Below are 21,183 nucleotides of genomic sequence, written 5' to 3'. Positions count from 1 at the left end.
GATTAACATTTCTCAGTCGGTTTATATGTGTGTGTTTGCTGTGGGGTCTCAGATTTAAACAAACTAATATGCCATTACTCAAAAAGTACTCCACTACAACATGGATATACAATGTAGGTATTTGTTGCGGAAGTATGATTACAACTGCAGAAATTTAATGCACAGCTTGTTTTTCATGCCGAGGCAACTTTTTACAGTTTATTACAAAAAGCTAACAGGTTTAGGAATTGTCCTTCGGTACCGTACTTTTGTTTTGCCTAATTGACCTGTGTATAAGGGCTATTTTACTGTTGTGATTCAATCACCGAGTCTGTTTCTTTTGTTTTTCTGCATTCAAGGTCTGCAGTTTGTTTATGTACGTTTCATAAGATCGTGTCTATCTGTATATAAGTTGATGTATGAAATCTTCTATGAAGTACAGCCACTGATATTAAAGTGTAGGACGGCATAATTACATACCAACATGTTATTTTCATATCAGACGGAGTTTCTTCAGACACTTATAAAAAAAAAGATCAAAGAAGCTAGATCATGTAATTTCACATACAGGTATATTGATGATGTTCTTTCCATTAACAGTCCAATCTTTTGGGTCCCATTAATATATCCTCCTGATCTAGAGATAACAAAACCCACGGATACAGCTTCATCCGCCTCATTTCCAGACATATACATCAAATTTGACTGCAGCGGTCATCAGAACCAGAACCAGTACCAGAATATATGACAAATGGGATGATTTCAATTTGAAATTATACATTTTCCTAACCTTAGCAACAATATACCAACTTCACCTGTGCATGGAGTATACATTTCTCAACTCATATCAATTGAACGATATTCAAGAGCTTGCAGCTGCTACTCAGGTTTTGTAAAATGCCGTCTATGTCTAAACAAAAGATTAATGAGATAGGGTTTTGTCATAGAACGCAGGCTTTGTCTATATTTTATGTCCTTTTAGGTTTATAAGCTCATCAGTTTTTTTAACAAGTTTTGGATTTTCAAATATTTTGGCCTTGAGCACCACTGCAGAGATATTTGTTGTCTAAATGTGGATCTGGTACAGAAAAATTGGTACTGTTAATCTTATCTCATCCTTTTTCTCAAAAGTTAAGTGGAAATTACAAAGACCTATTAGATAAATATTCAGTGTCTACTTCACAAATACAAAAAAGATGGGTCTTGAATTAAAGATTCTAGGTACTGAAGTTCTGTATCTTTTTAGTTACTTTACAGTTTTCCCTTTGTTTGCGTTTGTGCTATTATGTTCTTTTTTGTCTTATGACTTGACGTGACTCGATATCTGTACATCGAGCCAGCTCTCATTTTATTTGCTTTAGGCTTTATCGTTCAAAGTGCAGGTGGGTCCAGAGGTGCCATTCGGACGAAAGAGGTTTCAACAGTGTTTTTTTATCATTTTGTTTACCCTTGTATGTATATTTTACTTAATTTGTACCTTTTTCGGGAAAGTTTTTACTAGTACGGCATTGTGTTTAATGTGTTATAAACCACACAATTTCGTGTTGGCGTCTTTGTCAGATTTACATGTACGATTGTTTAAAATTTTTATTCAGTTGTGTTGTGTGTCCGTGATGTATATTTACACAGTTTTGGCTGCTGGATGCCAATTATTGTCACATTAATCAACTATGTCTGTTTGGGGTGCTCACCACATTTTGTCATTATAACAGAACTATAAACAACTGTCATACAATTGGAAAGTTTAGCTAGCCATAAAACCAGGATTAACCCACCATTTTCTTCGGAAATGACTGTACCAAGTCCGGAATATGACAGTTAGTTTCCATTTGTTCCATCGGTTGATACAAACTTACGTTTGATTTTGTCACTTTTTATGGACTTCCCCTTTTTGAATTTACCTTGGAGTATTTTGTTCATACTTTTTGAATTACTTTGAGCTTGTTTTAAATGACTGAGAGGATTCTTTCATACGGTATTATATTGTTTGTTCTTGTTTTGTTTATATGTGTGTTTCTTTTATCTATTATACCGTTATTTTAGTGTTAAATGCTTTTCATATACTTATCTTTATTCTTTTGTGTAACTTTTCGTAGTCTACTGATTAAGATTAAAGGAGGAAGGGAGATTTAAAAATCTAACTTCGCTACATGTAAATGTGTCTGTCCTAAGTCGGAAACCTCGTTATTGGTTTCCTTTTGTCATATCCTAATTTACATATCATTTTGGAGCGTGACATATTGTACAACCATCTTTCTTTCCTTGAAAACCTTATTTTGACCTCTAAATGTCTATGGTATTTTTGCGTTGCTGAGGTGTTACCTCATTGGCGTATTCCCAACATGCCCTTTTATTTATATATATATATATATATATATAATATATATATTCATTCATGAACAACTAAAATGTCTAAATGATTTTAATATATATATGTAATGCATATCTTAACAAAATATATTGAAGGTTAAATAATCAAACAAAGTAAAGATGAAAGAAAATTTGAAAAATTATGTAATAATAAGTATATGTATACCTGTACATGTATAAGCTTGAAATCATAAGTCATATCAACTATGTACGCTGAAAGGTGACATTGTATAGACATTTGAAGAGAAAGCGATCTCCAGGACATCAATTGTTTCAAGCACTTTTAACTCCCCTATACTTGAAAACGTAAAAAGGCAAAAAACCAAAAGGATGTATAATACGAGCCATTATTTGGCCTTTATAATTGCAAAAATATACATTTATTTGATCCTTTCTTTCAAACTGTGTTATTACATTGATAGATTATGAACGTACAGTTTAATAAATTCTTGACACTTTAGTGCAAAAAGGTGTGATGTCTTAGACGTCGTAAACAAGTTGAAATTTACGTATTTGACCTAAATTGGCCATCTCAATATAGGTTTTATGGTCAAAAAATAAATATGAGCCACCACTTAACCCAGAAAAATATTTTACACACAATAACATGTTTGTAAAAAAAATGTTGCACTTAAATATCCTTTTGGGTAAAGTTGTTGCTCATATCTAAATATTAATGACACGATCCTAAAATGAGTCTAGTTTGGTAATTTTTCTGTTTTACACTAAATGTAATAAGTTTGAAGCTCTAATGCCAATGTGTAACACAAAATTCGTAAATATAGATACGAATGTCCGATACGCTAATGTCTGCCTATGAACATCCGAAGCGTGATATTTGGTAGATTTAAATTACTTTTGGATTTTTTCTGATATATTAGGTTAACCAACATTGTGTTAAAAGAAAGCGTTGAGCAACCTACTATCAAGCAGACATAGAAAAAAGTCAATGTCAGATTACGTCAAAGACTTCTTTCTTATATGTAGAATAATTAATTTTCATGTTAGGTGCTAAACAAATTACCTCTAAATGTATGACGATACAAGACGCCATATGTTTCATTGAACAAGTGTACAGATACTAGAACTGGTGATCTGTATTAATATTGATACAACGTTTTAGAAAAAAATAAAGAGGGGTGGTTTGAGTACTCACAACACTAATTAAACCATTCCACATGCTAATGTCAGAAACCATGCCAGTAATTGTTGATATTAGTATCGTAGTGTTTTTGTTAGTTTAGGATTTTGTTTGTTGATGACCAATTGTTATGTATCGACAGTTGCTACTTTAATAAGGACATTTATAGTGTTGGATACACATTTCCCTTCAATTGTAGAGTCAGAGTTTATTACCTCTCCTGGTACACACACACACACACACACACACACACATGTATAAAAGACGAACTGCATAATGTTACAACAGATATCCTGAATATTTGTGAAGGTCTTGTACATTTACTGTTTACATATAATTTTGCCAACAGACAATTATACAAAACTGCAGTCTATTTTAAAAATGTATAAGGCGTTTTACCTTTATTGTAAAGTTATTATTTGAAGTGATACAAAACTCATTCACAATCTAATGGACTGATCCATTGAACACAATTGTACCTTGCATTGTTAATTGAAAACTGCTAACATCGCCAACATTTGAAGATAAATAAAAATTCACAGGCAAAGATTATAAGAAAAGAAAAATAAGGCATGCATAACGATTGAAGGGTGGTTGAAATGTCTTATGATGTTTTGAGATTTTTTTAATGAAAAGTATACTCGTGTAGAGTGGTCAAAACTAGTCTTGTGTTTGTCTTCAGAGTTTTCTAAGGGACATCGCTCACCCATGTCCGACATATGTTCTCTCGCCTATGGAAAATAAAACTTATTTTATAGTTTTTTTTCCATTTTAAATCACAAAATTGGACTTCCTATTCAATTTTTCATTCATTAGGTTTTTAACCAGTGGTATTTTATTCTCGAGAAAGTGTATGATGTTTTAATTTTGACTGTTCCAAAGTTATAATAATTATTAGAGAAAAGAAAACAAGAAAGACGTTAATATGTTTTTCAGATTAATTTCTAATTAAAACTATGTTTTCTTCTGTCTATGATTGTCATCAGTGATTCAATAAACGTTCAAGTGTGCATGATCTTCAAAACGAAGCAAGCATTGACAATAAAACAAAAAAATATTTGCATACCAACAATAAAAGTGTTATAAATATTATGTAAACAGAATCAATACATAAAGGGGACGGAGCTTTCTTTCAGAAACTTTGTCAATATTTTGCACTGGTTCATTTGATTTAGCTATCCTGATGAAAAAATACTGGTAGATTTACTGAACTGATTTCATAACATTGCTTTATCCAACATGACCGTTTTGTCTTAGTTGATCGTCTGGTACTGTGTTGAGTGGGATATAGTGATCATTTTGTTGAGTTCCACGACGCCCTGACGACACGTGCGAGTACTGTGTTCCAGACACCGTGCTTTGAAATCGCCCAGGGTCATCTCTGAAGGCACTCGGCCATTTCTTTCGAAGGCAACTTTTTAAATGCGAGTGTACCTATAAATATAATGTGTATTTTATATAAAGAAATACGTTATACATTTTTATTAATAATTCTATAATTAAATACACGTTTTTTCGTGTCTGATATAATAATATATTATAGTTCTGCAGTAAAATTAACACTTTATATAAATATAATAGTGATGCTTTAGACAAGTGAAGTACGTCATATTTTAAGACATGAGACTGAAGAAACATATGTTGTGTTCGCCTATATACATGTATCATTAATATAACGTTTTCCAACAGCTAAAAAAATTCAAGCCAAACAAAATGATCTTAAAGCAGTGTATATTTACACTTGTATAAAGGTCTATAATTGATAGGAAGGACTCAGACATGTGAAAATATAGTTACTATCTTTTTAATTTTTAATTATTGAAACTATCTGATATCATAGAAGTCAAGGAGTATGGATTGCAACTAGAATATCATTGAAACATTTAATTTGAATGCGATGCCACACGGTTTATAATCACTTAAAATTACTATCTTTAGGGAAGATACAAGCTAATGGCGTGTTATCGTCAAAACCTTTTTTTTTTCTTTGAAGAAAATTTTTTTTGCAATGGAACATGAATTATAAATAATAAAGTTTTGATGAAGTGGACAATAAGCAACATTCTTTGTCTACTGATATAAAAGAAAAATTGTTTTTATAACTTAAAATATAATAATCAAACCTTTAAAACATGTTTTCAAAAAATAGAAGGGAAATAGAAGAATTTGAATAATTGTCATGCGTTCTTAATAAAAAAAAATATTTACAGTTCTAAAAAGGTTTTCAAATGACAGAAAAATTTCATAGAAGATTAGCGATCCAAACATATAGCATTTCATCATTCAATAATATTTGCTTTGATCCTTTAAGCGATTTCTCATAACCTTGCTTAAAAAAACAAATACATGTAGATACATTCATTTTAGAAGAAATTACTCGTAGTGTAATTCTTATCAAAGTAAACTACCTATCTTAAAAGATCAGAAAGGTTTAATTAATACACATCCAAGACAACAAAGTAATGACAACAATATATTGATAGTTATATATATACTTAAGCTATCTAGTATGATTACACAGATATTAGGAAGTTTGATTTTTACCCGTCATCCTTACCTCCCCGTTGAAGATGCAAAAAACAAGAGATACAATAGCACCCTGAAAAGATAGAAAAAACAACAACATGTATTAACAACCAAGTGTAAAACATACAAAGAGAGAGAAAAAAAAACTCTGTTGTATTGTCTGATCACAATCAACCATGCATTTAAAGTGTTTAAAGGGGTACAAGTGTAAAGCAAAATAATGTCCTATAAAATATTGCCCCCCCTGACAATATTTCGTGACTTTGTATCATGAAATTTTGTCCCCATCTATGAAATAATGTCTTTAGTTGGACAAATTTCCATATGGAATTTCGTCCATATACAGACAATATTTCATAGATAAATAGTATGAAATTGTGTCTTCATAAAGGGAAGTTATCCAAGGTTATATATTGTGAATATTGAGACAATATTCATAGATGGATTGTCATGAGATTTGGTGAGGAGGGGAGGTTGTAAACATTTAATATTTTGGATAATGATATCATTTAAGTTTTTATTTGATTGATAATAACCAACAAAATGCTTTATTAATTTATGCAGCAATTCATGGTAATACACATACTTTTTATGAAAAATATTTCAAAACAATTCCAGAAACACTCACAATTTCATGGCAGAGGATTTCTCAGGGAAGACATAACTTAAATTGAAAAATAATTTTCATGGACAGTATTTCACAGTGAAATATATTCATGGTTAGAATTTCACAGTGAAATATTGTCATGGACACTATTTGATAGTGAAATATTGGCTAGAAGGAGGTGACAAACTTTCATGGACAAGGACACTATTTCATTATGAAATATTGTCCTGGACAGTATTTCATTATGAAATAGTGTCCGCGGACTATATTTTATATGAATTATAGTCCGACGGACAATATTTCACGGGGAACATTATTGTATGTTACATAAGCTGTCAAATTCATGTTCATCGATTTGACTCAAATTCACATATTTAATCTATAACATACTAAAATGTGTATCCAATTAACGAAAAATCTAAAAGGAAACAACAAAGAATTCATGGACTTGTTATTTCGTTATAATGTATCAGCATTGTGTGCATGTGTATTTTAAACTAGATGCCATTTAATTATCCATCGGGATCACCTCCAACGGATGCTGAATAGTCATATGACCCGATACAACATAAATATTAACATATAGACAAGCACGTGAAATCTTAACCCGCGTAATTTAGCCCCTCCCCGTGATCGACTCTCCCATTCGTTAATTGGCCATATTACAACGACTGACTGCAATCGTTTAACCACAATTTTTCTACGTCTGTTTCATTTATGTCATAGATTAAAAAAATATGTACTGTAAATTCAGAAATTATAGCGTGCATTTATTATTGCCATTTTTATAGATTTGACAAAAATGCGAGATTAGTTATTGCGATTTTAGAAATATCTGCATACAGATATATGTATTAGACATCCGAATACGAGTTCTTATTATTGCAATAATCACCCAGTCGCATTATTCCCATTAAAAAAAAACCTCGCAATAATTTCTGAATTTACAGTAAATCATTGTTATAACTGTAAGAGAATAATTTTTTGTGTGCCAAATCAGTCAAAGAAGTTGTTCTTCACGAGTCTCTTTTGTTTCACTTTTCAACGTTGACATTCTTTTCTTTTAAATAACTAAAAAAAATTAGCACAGGCGTAACCCATCTCTAGCTGAGGGTCAACTTGAAGGTCGCATGAACATGGCCATGATTCAAATGAGTTTAATAACTTGAAAGCAAATAATAAATCTACGATGTTTTAGCTCATTCTGACTAAATTGAACCAAAGTGATCGCTTATAATAGTCAATATTCCTTTAGTCGTTCCATAGTGTAAATATGATATCTCATTCGATCTTTATGGCTTGTTATTATCATGGCTATAACTTAAATGGAATATGTACAAAAATGTAGAGCATCACGAAACAAATATATGACGTGATTGAGGAAAGCAAGTTAATATGTCAATTAAAATATCAAATTGAAAGTACAAACCTGTGTATACTGAACAATAATTCGTACTACCTCATACCACAATGTAAATCCTGGTCTGTGTATTACGAACCCCCACTGTATACCAAACAATGGGATCAAAACAAATGTAGCTTTTAATGCCCGCCTGCAAAGTAAATATGGTATCATATAGAAAGCACTCCAATTGAACTAAAGATAGCACCTGTCCTAAGTCAGGAACCTGATGTTCAGTTGTTGTCGTTTGTTGATGTGGTTCATAAGTGTTTCTCGTTTTTCGTTTTTTATATAGATTATACCATTGGTTTTCCTGTTTGAATGGTTTTACACTAGTCATTTTGGGGGCCCTTTATAGCTTGCTGTTCGGTGTGAGTCAAGGCTCCGTGTTGAAGGCCGTACTTTGACCTATAATGGTTTACTTTTACAAATTGTGACTTGGATGGAGAGTTGTCTCATTTGCATTCATACCACATCTTCTTATATCTATGGTATATATTATTTACGAAGAAGACAGTTAAACTTGTCCAACATGTCTCTAGACAACCATATTGTAGAGATGATAGGTATGCTTATTTGACTTCTTTCAGCACAATACATAAAAACAAAAGCATGCAAAACAAACTTCAATCTCATCATTTTGAGTGAAAAAAATAAAAGTTTGAAAATCTAGTAAATGTTCACGATGGAGTATAGTAAAAACAAATGTGTGGGTTGATGTCATGCAAATGTAGTGTGTCGTCTTTGGTAAATGTTATTATAAATCTATTTCAGTTTTACAAGATTTGCGTTACTATATTTATTTTTCTTACTGATACATTTGTCTAATACCAAGGATTTGTATCTTACTATACAAATCCTTGCTAATACGTATTAAAAGTATATACACTGAAATTAGATGTAACAAACGAAAATTCAGCCTTCACCTACCTGTAATTACTAGGCTCATTTGGATGAGATTGCAACTGCGTAAGCAGAATCCTCAATATGTTGACGAAAAATACCACATTCATCTTAAAAGAGAAGTTTTGATTGGTAATGAAAAACAAATTATTATTAATAAGACAATTTCCCTGGAGTAAATAATCTTAGGTTAAACGGGAACAGACAACATCATGAAGAAAGGATAAAGACAAACACTAAAGGCTGTAAAGACCATATGTCCCTAACCTAAATATATGTGCATCCTCATCAATGGCCACTTTCAAACATTGAAGACATTCAATTAATTTCTTGACTAAAATCGTTTTTGTTGATTTTGTATTGCTGATCGTTTATCTGTCTACAGTTAACGTCTATTTTGCATTATCATGATTTCCTTGGTAGAGGGCTGCTGGCTACAAAAGAAGCTATTAAACCAAGAATACCAAATGGTGAAGTTGAAATCATCCCTTCGAAAATTTTACGGACGCCATCACGAGTTGTATTACCGTTATGGAATATATGTTTCACAGAAGACGACGAATGTATTCCAATTGTCGTAACCACAATCCCGTCCTCTTTTCCTCGAATATGACCTACTGAATTAGACTCATCACCGAGTTTGTACTTACACGAGCAACACGACAAGAGCTACAAGTGGTGCAGGATCTGCTTACCCTTCCTGACCTCCTGAGATCACCACCGGTTTTTGGTGGTTTTCTTGTTGCTCAGTCTTTTGTTTTCTATGTTGTGCTTTGTTTACTGTTGTTTGTATGTTGTTGTTTTTCGTTTTTTTTTTTGCCATGGCATTGTCAGTTTGTTTTCGACTTTTGGGTTTGAATGTCCATTGGGTATCTATTGCCTCTCTTTTATCTGTTTGTTCTATATTTTAAAACAAAAAACACCAAAAGAAAAAATAAACAGCTGCGCCATGAGCGCATGATACGTTCGTCGTCTTGTGTGTGAATTTTTATGCAATAAGCATAAATAGTTTCTGACATACGGCGTGACATGCGAAAACCCCCCTTTTTTTTTTACAAAAAACTCAATATCTCTAAAATAAAATTTTGAATCAAAACCAAAAAGTATACAGATCTTTAGATTAATATAACTAAGAAGTGTGTAAAATTTTAAGCAATAATCATAAATCATTTTTGAGATACGGCGCGACATGTGAAAACCCCCCTTTAAAAAAAAAATCAATATCTCAAAAAATTAATTTTGAATCAAAACCAAAAGGTATACAGATCTTTAGATTAATATAACTAAGAAGTGTGTAAAATTTTAAGCAATAATCATAAATCGTTTTTGAGATACGGCGCGACATGTGAACCCCCCCCCCCCTTTTTTTTACAAAATACTTAATAACTCAAAAATAAAATTTTAAATCATCACCAAAAAGTATACAGATCATAAGGTTAATGTAACTAAGAAGTGTGTAAAGTTTTAAGCAATAATCATAAACTGTTTTTGAGATACGGCGCGACATGTGAAAAACCCCTCCCCCTTTTTTAACAAAATACTCAATATCTCTAAAATAAAATTTTTAAACATCACCAAAAAGTATACAGATCTTAAGATTAATATAACTAAGAAGTGTGTAAAGTTTTAAGCAATAATCATAGACTGTTTTTGAGATACGGCGCGACATGTGAAAAAAACACACACCTGTTTTAGTTACTAAGTCCCGTAACTCAAAAAGTTTTAATCTTATTTTCACCAAAAAGTATACAGATCGTTTGACCATCATAAGAAACAACTATGTTAAGTTTCATGAAATTTGGAAAAGTCGTTCTCAAGTTACGGTGCGACATGTTTACGCCGGACAGACAGACGGACAGACGGACAGACAGACGGACGGACGGACACCGGACATTTGTATACCATAATTCGTCCTGTCAAAAATTGACGGGCGTATAAAAAATGGGTCAAAGTCTCTAATGGCCAAGTTGCAATATTTGTGACTAATCAATGTAGAATGTTTACAATGTAGTTGCAAATACATAGAGGTTTTAAATTTTGTCGAAAAACAACTAAGTTTCAAAGTCTGTAAAAATGAGAAATATATCCTCAAACAATTTCATAAAAGCAGGCGCACAACTTAAAAAAGAAAATGCAATAAAGAGAACTTATACATAAGGACAACCTGTCTACAGATATTATAAAAACAATGTGGACGCTTACATGTACACATGGGGATCCTCTTTTAAATAGTTAATGTTGGTTGACATCGACCGGTTAGAGTGACTCCGGTCTATCTCAACTACTTTATGGGACTGCCTAAAACACTGGAAAGATGTCCTTAGTCTACTGGCATGTATTATAGTTACTCATCGGTGGTCTGGAGGTAATCGCACACTTAAGTGTCCTCATGCAATGAAATTATAGACCACCATTTAATTTAATAAGTGTACATAACCTACTCTTGAATAGCATCTTTACGCATATAAAAGTTGACAGAAAGGGATTTTATTGTCAAAATATTAATTCTATTAAATTAAAAACTTACAAAGAGGCACAATACATTTGGTATAAATATGATCCATTCGTAGTGGCCAGCATCAGTCACCCAACACCTGAAAATTTTGAGAAATTAAATTTAAATTTAAATTGAAAAGATTATATTCCTTAATTCCGTTAATTGATTTAATCAAAATAAATGTCCTTTCTTATACAATTCAAATTTAAAAAATTCAATTCATTTTACTCATCTCCTTAAATGCTATCAAGTAAATGAAATAAATAGACACTATACATGTAAATCAAGCCATATCACATGTAAACCATACCATAGCATATATCAAAATAAGAAGTGTATGATTGGCAATGGGCAACTCTCCTCCAGACACCAAATGACACAGAAGTTAACAACTATAGGTCACCGAATGGCCTTCAACAATGAGTAAAACCCATATAGCATAGTAATCTATAAAAGGGCCCGTAATGACAAATGTAAAACAATTCAAACGAGAAAACTAACGGCCTGATTTATGTACAAAACAATAAACGAAAAATAAATATGATATATAGTAACACATGACAACTACTGTATTACAGGCTCCTGTCACATGTAAATCAAACCATATCACATGTATATCACATGTAAATCAAACCATATCACATGTATATCACATGTAAATCAAACGATATCAAATGTAAATCAAACCATATGCGTTTTGAATCAAACCATATCAAAATGTAAATTAATAGACAGATATATGAGAGACATTCAAAATGGTCAACAAGAGGAGCGTTTGTTCGATTGGTACTCCGGCTTTCTCCACCAATACAAATAGCCATCTGTGATGAAAGTGGCGTGAAACACCAACAATCAATCAATAACCAATTGATGGATTAAATCATATTGTATTGTACTGATAATAAGACCATAAATGTTGGTATTCATGTTTAAGTAGCCTTATCAAAAAATATTTTCCGAATATATATCTGTTACACATATTTTGATGAAAGGCTGATGTTCACATCTAATACAAAAAAATTATATGTACAATAATTTTTTTGGTAAATTATAACATATTTATAACGTCATAGTGACAGCCGGAACAACATTTGTCTATAAACAGCAGATAAGGCTATACCGTCCAACTCATTTATCAATAAAAACTAACATAACTTTGAATGTTTAAAGAATTACATTTTTTTAAACGTATGCGTCGGAACATAAGGAACAGTGAGGTTAATAGAACTCTCATTTAAAAATGATGTTGAAAGAGCGAGGTTTTGATCCCCTTTTCACACTTTTCAGCGAAAAATGCAAAAAAATATTAGTATACCACATCTTTTCTTGGAAAATTCGCTTGGATTGACAATTCTCTTTCAATTTATTGTTTTACTATTCCAACAATTTTGCATTGAACCGCACCTTCTCAAAAGAATGTTCAGTCTCGTTATTGTAGTCCAAAAAAAGTCCATACATATATCATACTTCCCGTCTTTTGAGTATGGTAAAATACATTAATTATATTACTGGATTAGAAGGATGGTTGTTTATATTGTAAACAGTATGACCGTATTAATTAATAAGTCGGTGACAAGTTTTGAAAATCAAGGTGCCAAGATGAAAGCTTTTGTTTTTCAGTCTTAAACATGTTTCTGAAAGCAGCAGTTCGATATAAAATAGAAGGGAAAAATAACGTTTATTGCGAACCCAATGATATTTTTCCACAGATTCACCTGCAAGTTACCTGTCGATTTAAACTTTAGTAAGTTTTTTTGTCCCATCAAATAAATACAATAGTTATTGTTCTCTGTGTAGTTTATTTGATGGGACCTTTAAATTTCTTCAAAGAGAAATCTATCACTCACTGATTAATTTACCTGAACAAAAAATTGAACTGTCAATAATGAAAATACATGTACAAATACTAAATAAGGACTCAAAAAACTGCATGTGGTGTTGTATTTATTCAATATCAATAATTCATTTTTGATTCAAAAATTAAAAGTTGATTTCTGAACAAATTTTTAATATTTTCCCTAGCAAAATTTGCTTTTTTTTGTGTGTTTGACAAATAAAAACTTGAAAATTATTGTGTTTAAATTAAGGTCTTGATAAATCTATTCTATAACTGAACAAAATCAAAAACATGCAAATACAATGGAACAATACTAAAAATTTTGTCAGAAATAAACTTTTTATAATTAAATCAGTGTTTATATTGAACAGATTGAAAATATATTATTGATATTGATTAAATACAATATTGCATGGAGTTTATGCGAGTTTATACAACTATTTCCCCGAAAAAAGAAGATAATTTTTTGGTCAGGTAAATTAATCAATGAGTGATAGACTTCTCCTAGAAGAAATTTAAAGGTCCCAGTAAAAAAACTACACAGAGAACAATATCTATTGTATTTATTCAATAGGACAAGAGAATAGACAAAAGTTTAAATACCCTGGTCAAGAGCAGACGACTCTGTGGAAAACTTTCATTTGGTTCGCAAAAAATACTGAAAAAAAATCATGCGACATGGAAAGTCAGAAATCAAGAAAAGGGAATTTTTATGTGTCCTTAGTACATTGTAATAATTCAAGGTCATATCAGAACTTTGCAGCCTAGGTTAGACGTAAACAGTGGGCTTTTTCTCATAAATTTCCCTAATACTTCCTCGTGTAGAATGCGTTCAAGTGAGATTGTTAAATGACTATCAACAAACTTTACTAAAGTGAAAATCTAACATTTGTTTTTCACGTCAATCTACCGGAATTGGTTGCTTTTTAATGTTCAATACGGCATATAAGGACATTTGAATTACTAGAAACAGATGCATCAGCAAATAATGATCTTACAAAAAGTGTTTGCAGCTTACGAATTGTGGTTCAATTATCAATAGTGTCGTCAAAAAAGGACATTTAATTCAGCATATAATGTTTAATATGATAATTCAAATTTAGAATAACTCAGTCAACGTTGATTAAGTTTTAGCAGTACCTCCTGCTGTCTTGTTTCCATGTATTAATTAACAAGTTCTAGGTGAAAGCAAGCAGTCGTACTGTTTTCTAGATAATTCTCTGTGATCGTTTATGGTGAATAAAACAGGATTTGATGAGGCAGAAGACATTTTAATCCATGCAATCAAATTTTAAAAGGTAACGCAATTTTCTGTTGGATAACAGATTATTAACTGAATTCAAACAATAATTTCTAAAAAGCTTATATGAAGAAATTTTCAACGGTTTGTTTTAATCAAAATATGTTTATAATTAAAATTACGATTTTAAGACTAAATGTTCCACATCAACACATACATTGGAAGATTTTAATACTAAATCAAAGTACTGAAGTACTGAACATCGGATGACCACAAGTTCTTGTGGATGGTAAAAAGCACTTGTCTCAGAAAAAAATATGATAGTGCAATGCAAGTGCATGGCGGACACTTTTCTGTAAAAATTCGATTTTTCTAAAAGTTTGGATACGAGTAACCATTCATATTTTCCCGCAAATTATATTTATTCGAACCGGAAGTCCGCTTACGATATTGAGAATATTGTGTCAGGTTCCTAGACTATCGGTACGTGTGCATTGATATAATCAATGATTTTTTACTTATATATATATATATATATATATATATATATATATATATATATATATATATATACTACAAAACATTTTCATATTATTAATTAACAAAAATATTTTAATCAGTATTCATTGAAGAGATGTATTTATATCAAACGATAAGGAATGTTATTTTGCACTAGTTTATGTGCGCGTATTTATCATATTTATAGATCGGTTAAAATCCCAAAACTAATTTGCATAATGTATGCATTAATGGAAATTTAGGCGATAGCAATACATCGAAATGACCTCAAGGTCATCGCGATGTAAAAAGCACAATTATTTTTATAAATTTGATAAATGCAATTACAAAATGTCATTCTTCATTTATTTCCATTGACCAAGCAATTAACGAACTTGAAGTATATATAGTAAATGAATCATTCATATGAATACAAAAACATGCGGGATAAAAATAAACGGAAGCACAACTTTACAACTAAAGTTACTAATAATCAATATATACATGTCTTTTATAGTTTGTGTCGTTAAGTTTCTATCTCATTAATGTCCACAATATCTCGATTATTGGATGTAAGATATGGAGGCCACCATATTTTGTATATGTTGTTATAACTATGTTAAGTTAGTATTGCATGCCAACATGCTTAGCCGTTTAAAAATAAAAGATTTTAATTTAAATCTGTCAAATTTGATTATACAAATATTCTTTATGTAGTTTCCATCGTTTAAAAAATCACTTGACATTTTATTACTACCGTAACTGTTACAGACATATAACGTTGTTGAATACGAATACATACATTGGATAAATTACACGAACTGCACACGGAGTTTAGAAGTGTAAACATTCGTCTCGCAGTTGCATAGCATATCTTATGAGGTTGAGTTTTTTTTAATTCTTGGCTTTCATCGCAGTATTTAGATTTTTTTTAAAGCTATAGAGAAAGCAATGTACAAACATAACTGTATAGATATATGTTATAAATTAGGTAGAGGACTTTAAATAACCCAATAAAAATATAATAGAATAAATACTAGACGAATGTCTTCTCAATAATTAACAGGTTAATTTATATACCTTTCGTCCAAATCTTCATCTGTAGCTCTGATAATAGAATAAATTACCACAGGCACCCATGCAATACCTGTAATTTATAACAAAATCGACGTTAACCATCATGTCAATGCGAAAACCACCTAATAAAAAACACAATTCATTTTGTTCCATGCATTCTGTCCAGTTTCTTTGTTTCAAATACTACTCCAGAAAAGTGCTAATTTGATACAGCATATGTAACCACAACTTCATGGTAAACCACCTCAACCAATAACTTTAACATGAGAATGTTCTGATTTCACACAATCACATTTCTAAGTTGAGAAAACCGCGAATTCGAGGTCGAAACTGTAAATTTGCATATGATTTCAAAAGTTCACATTAAACATCTATACCAAGTTAAAGTTGATGTTACAACAATTTGATGGTAAATTAACTGAACAAATAACTAGCTTGATACGGCAGACATGGACGAACAGACCTTAAAACATAATGACACCTTACTATCTTTAGCGGAGATGAAAAACGGTATTCCGGGAGATTAATCACATTTAGACAAGTGCATGGTTACAAAAGGTTAGTTTCGGAAATTATTCTGTATATTTTACCAACTATCTTTTTATATATGTCCAAATTGTAAGATTTAAAATTCAATCAGCTTTCTTTGCATATCATATATTTGCATATCGTTTACATATGATATGATATATAAGTAACATTCACATATTATAAAAGTAAAGGGTTTAAATGCTTACCCCAACCCATAACATAATAGCCGAGCAGCCCTTTTGGTACTTTGAATGCATGTACAATAAGTCGATGGAGGTAAAATCCCTCACAAAACATCCAGAAATAATTAGATGTTTGTGTATATCGCAACAAGGCATTCAGTAACTTACAACCGCTCTGTAATTAAAAGAAGGTATATTGGTTAGTACAAAAAAAATGTAGCTGCGGTTTATAAGAAAAATAACTCGACCCAATATTCAAAGTTCATTTAGTATTGACAAAATCTGAGCATCAACAATAATATGATTTTACACAAAGTAAAGAAGTCTTACTATTAAAAGGTAATTGAGCACTATGACTAAACTATCTTTTTCATAAAAGACGTTTATTCGACAACATTTGCTAAATCAAAATATGCAAAATCGCATTTTTGATGCAGACACGAATTCACATCCTTTTCACACGATAATAGTTATTGTTTTAGGTCTGTTTATTTAACCAGTATTTTTATGACAGAAATAATTTTCTCATTAACGATGTGACGTCGAAGATCATCACTCACGACCCACGACATATCGATATTTCAATACGGACTTTTATTTTGTTGAAATATCATATTGTGAAGTGTTATGGACAATTAGATATTAATTCAAAGCATTCATCCTTACACTTTAATAGTTTTCAAAATGTGCAAAGTAATTAAAGTAATGTTAATTTTAACTATGTATTACATTCGCATAAAAAGGACATCAATGACGGTCAACAAAATAAGTATTTGTCGTTGATAGTACATACCGTATATAGTATACACTTTCTCGATAAAGTAAAAAATAAGTAAATATAAAATACTAGGATTAACAAAATAGAAACAACACTGTAAAAACCCTTGGTGTCCGAATCGCATCTCAGGACCCACCTGCACCAGGAATGCACAAAGTTAAAAAGTCAAAAAACCCGATGGTGGGATGCATAAATACCGAGTCACGTCAAAAGTCATAGGACCAAAAGAAACATAAAAGCACGAAGACAAATAACGGGGAAACTAAAAAGTAAAAAAAAAAATACACAACTTCAGCACCTAGAATCTATAACTTAAGAGCATCTTGTATTATTTGTGAAGTAGACACAATGTGGTGGTGATATGACGTAAACACTACACGGAAGTCCTCAAGGTTAAATTATACATTCAGCTACATTCAAGGCTGTACGCTCCGATGAGAGAATCAAATAGTAAATAATCATGTCACTACCACAGCTCCGCTTAAGCTAGGCCTCCTCTGAACATTTGAAGGTCCCCACTATGTATCGGTTACCTTAACTTAAAAAAATAGAAGTAAAATATCGTTTCATCTCGTCTCTAGTAAGTGTTCTACTACTAATATTTCAGCTGTTTTAAGGGATGAATAAATATCCTGCCACGTCCGGTCTGTGAGATGTTTTTTCTGCTTTGTATTGATCTGATGAGTTAAGCCCTTTTCATCTGATTTTTATAGTTTGTTCATGTGTTGTGCCGTTACATCACAGGGTTGTCGCCTTCGAATATATTAAACTCCGCCACATTCTATATGTGCCTGTCCCAAGTTAGGAGCCTGTAGTTCAGTGGTTGTCATTGGTTCATGTCTGTCATATTTGTTTTTCGTAAATTGTTTGTTATAAATTAATCCGTTAGTTTTCTCAATTGAATTGTTTCATATTTTTCATGTCAGGGACTTTTAGAGCAGACTATACAGTATGGGGTTTTCTCCTTTTTGAAGGCCGTACGCTTGCATATAATTGCTTACATACACTTCATTTGAACTTTGATAATCATACCATATCTCCTTATTTTTATACTGTATATTTATCTATTAGGTGATGGTACTTTCCGATGAACTTTTTGTGAAAAGAACGAGACGTTCTTTGACAAAACCCTGGTTCATCATTTTTTTTGCGCAGACACCGATAACATTTTACAAAGTCTGAGTAGCAGCTTCAAGCTCTTGAATATCGTATGAGTTGAAAATGTATACTTCATACGCGGGTGAAGTTGGTATATAGCTGCTAAGGAATCGTCTCGTTTGTCATATATTCTGATACTGAGATGACTGTTGTTATCGAATTCGAGGTAAATAGATATAGGAAGATGTGGTATGAGTGCAAATGAGACAACTCTCCATCCAAGTTACAATTTATAAAAGTAAACCATTATAGGTCAAGGTACGGCCTTCAACACGGAGCATTGGCTCACACCGAACAGCAAGCTATAAAGGGCCCCAAAAAAATACTAGTGTAAAACCATTCAAACGCAAAAACCAACGGTCTAATCTATATAAAAACGAGAAACGAGAAACACTTATGAACTACATAAACAGACGACAGCTACTGTAATCAGATTCCTGATTTAGGACAGGTGCAAACATTTGCAGCGGGATTAAACGTTTTAATGGTACCAACCCTTCTCCCTTTTCTGAAAAAATAGTATAACATCGCAACATAGAAAAACACACTATAAAATATCAATTGAAAGGCTCAACTCAATCAAAAAACGTAAATTAACACACAATGAACGAATAAATTTGACCTGTGACACCTGAATGCAAATACACAGTTAATAAAAAATTACAAGGGATAAATAATTAAAGTCAAAAGTAAATAAACAGGTTTAAACAAAGTTAAAGTATGATATCACTGTGAAATTTCAAACAATTTATAGAAAATCATCACTTTTGAAGAAACCTGCGTCATATTATACACAGGGAAATGAAAATAATTTTGTTGTTAAGTATACTTCTTCTTCTGTGTGTATAAAATCTTCCGTTTAGGAATACCAAGAAATTTCTTTAATATCAATAAAACTAATCTAACACTTGGTACATATGGGGTGAATATCAACAATAAACAATGTCTATTTATGATGCGGAGGAAGCTTTATCTGTGATCTGCTTGCTATGTACCCTTTCCACAGCAACTGGGTTGACCTAAATAAATGTTTTAGTCCGGTTCGAGTTTTATATTATTTATGTGTAATGATTTGTGGATCGTTGTCTTTTTTTATATATTGGCTGTGTTGTTTGTCCTTCAGACATATATGCATTTCAACTAACCGTATTCTTCTGAAGTGTGCTATCTGAACTTGTATTCAGTCTATTGAAATGGACAAGGAAATCCCACATTACAGCCACCACTGATACCAGTATAAAAGAGGTAAAGAAACATATGTGTAGTTTGATTCTGTGCTGGTTACGTAACTGTCTGAAATATAGAAAGAAAACATTTGAACTTAATACAATCTTTGATCCGCTGATATTTATAACAATTTTAAGATAAGTGCATGCCAAAATTAGTAATTTGAACAAATGAGATGCCAATTTTAAATATCTTTTTAAAGATTTATTTTCGCAATGTAAATGGATGAGTGATAAGTGATATTTTTGTTATACAATGGTAGAAAACTGGGGCGACATCGTGTTGTAAGGTCAATTTCAAGTTTATTGCTCACACAGGGAAAATCCGAAAGTAAAAAACACATCATGGCCCAACGGTCATGGCCCACTGGTATTTATACGTTATTTATATATTGCTGTTGAGGTAATTTTGATACAATGCATGTTTTTTTTTGTTTGTAAAACGTTATACAGCGAAGGACATCCTCAACCAACACGAATTAATTATCTTAAAGACAAAACATAACTTTCCTTGCAATAGATTTTTATTTTTATTTTGGTTAGGAATGTCTTTTCTGTTCGTTTTTACATCGGATGTGACCTTGAGAGGTCATACCGGTGTTATGTTGCCGCAGAAATTTCCTTGCGCTTTTGACTGATAACCGAACGTAAATTTCGTATAAATACGCGGACATTATCGAATGCAAAATAACATTCCTTATCGCTTGCTATAAATTCATTTCTTCAATGAATACTCATGAAAATATTTGTTAAGAACATAGATAAATGATATGAAAATGTTTTGTCGTGAGAAATATATATATATCAGTAACAAATCATGAATACCGAAAATTTGTATTAAAGCATGCGGAAGAATATCTCGAGAGATGATCTGCTATATACATGTATATAACTGTTATACTAATATTAATATAATATATAACAACAAACCAGATTATACTGATCACAAATGATTATATCTCTACAATATAATAATTATTACGGTGAGGTTAAATTCCCTGCCATTTATAATTCATCATCCACACAGGAACTTGTCTCAGAAAAAAATATATCTATGAACCTTAACCTAACTTTCAGGTATAGAGATATGATTTTTTCTGAGACCATCCACCAGAACTTGCGGTCATCCGATGTTCAGTTCTTCAGTACTTTGATTAAGATAGTTACTCAAAATTTGTCAAAATCTACCTATATTGCTGTTTTTTTTTTACATCTTTATATCTCCCTCGTG

The 21,183-nt window shown here is 31.6% G+C and overlaps 1 protein-coding gene across 1 annotated transcript in view; it reads right to left on the bottom strand.

Annotated features, from left to right (window-relative positions):
- Positions 1–2,383: 2,383 nt before the first annotated feature.
- LOC127730391 (calcitonin gene-related peptide type 1 receptor-like) overlaps positions 2,384–21,183 on the bottom strand; it is a 78,240-nt gene continuing 59,440 nt past the window's right edge. The window contains exons 5-12 of the mRNA XM_052238771.1: positions 19,872–20,019; positions 16,815–16,965; positions 16,081–16,147; positions 11,456–11,522; positions 8,956–9,038; positions 8,053–8,176; positions 6,048–6,089; positions 2,384–4,924 (exon numbers count right to left, since the gene is read on the bottom strand). Coding sequence (XP_052094731.1) covers positions 4,721–4,924; positions 6,048–6,089; positions 8,053–8,176; positions 8,956–9,038; positions 11,456–11,522; positions 16,081–16,147; positions 16,815–16,965; positions 19,872–20,019 — 886 coding nt within the window. The 3' untranslated portion in view covers positions 2,384–4,720. The remainder of the gene's footprint in view (positions 4,925–6,047; positions 6,090–8,052; positions 8,177–8,955; positions 9,039–11,455; positions 11,523–16,080; positions 16,148–16,814; positions 16,966–19,871; positions 20,020–21,183) is intronic.

Source organism: Mytilus californianus, unplaced genomic scaffold (assembly GCF_021869535.1).
Source record: "Mytilus californianus isolate M0D057914Y unplaced genomic scaffold, xbMytCali1.0.p SCAF_2, whole genome shotgun sequence".
Classification (NCBI taxonomy): domain Eukaryota; kingdom Metazoa; phylum Mollusca; class Bivalvia; order Mytilida; family Mytilidae; genus Mytilus; species Mytilus californianus.
This window is presented reverse-complemented; position numbering and strand designations above follow the sequence as displayed.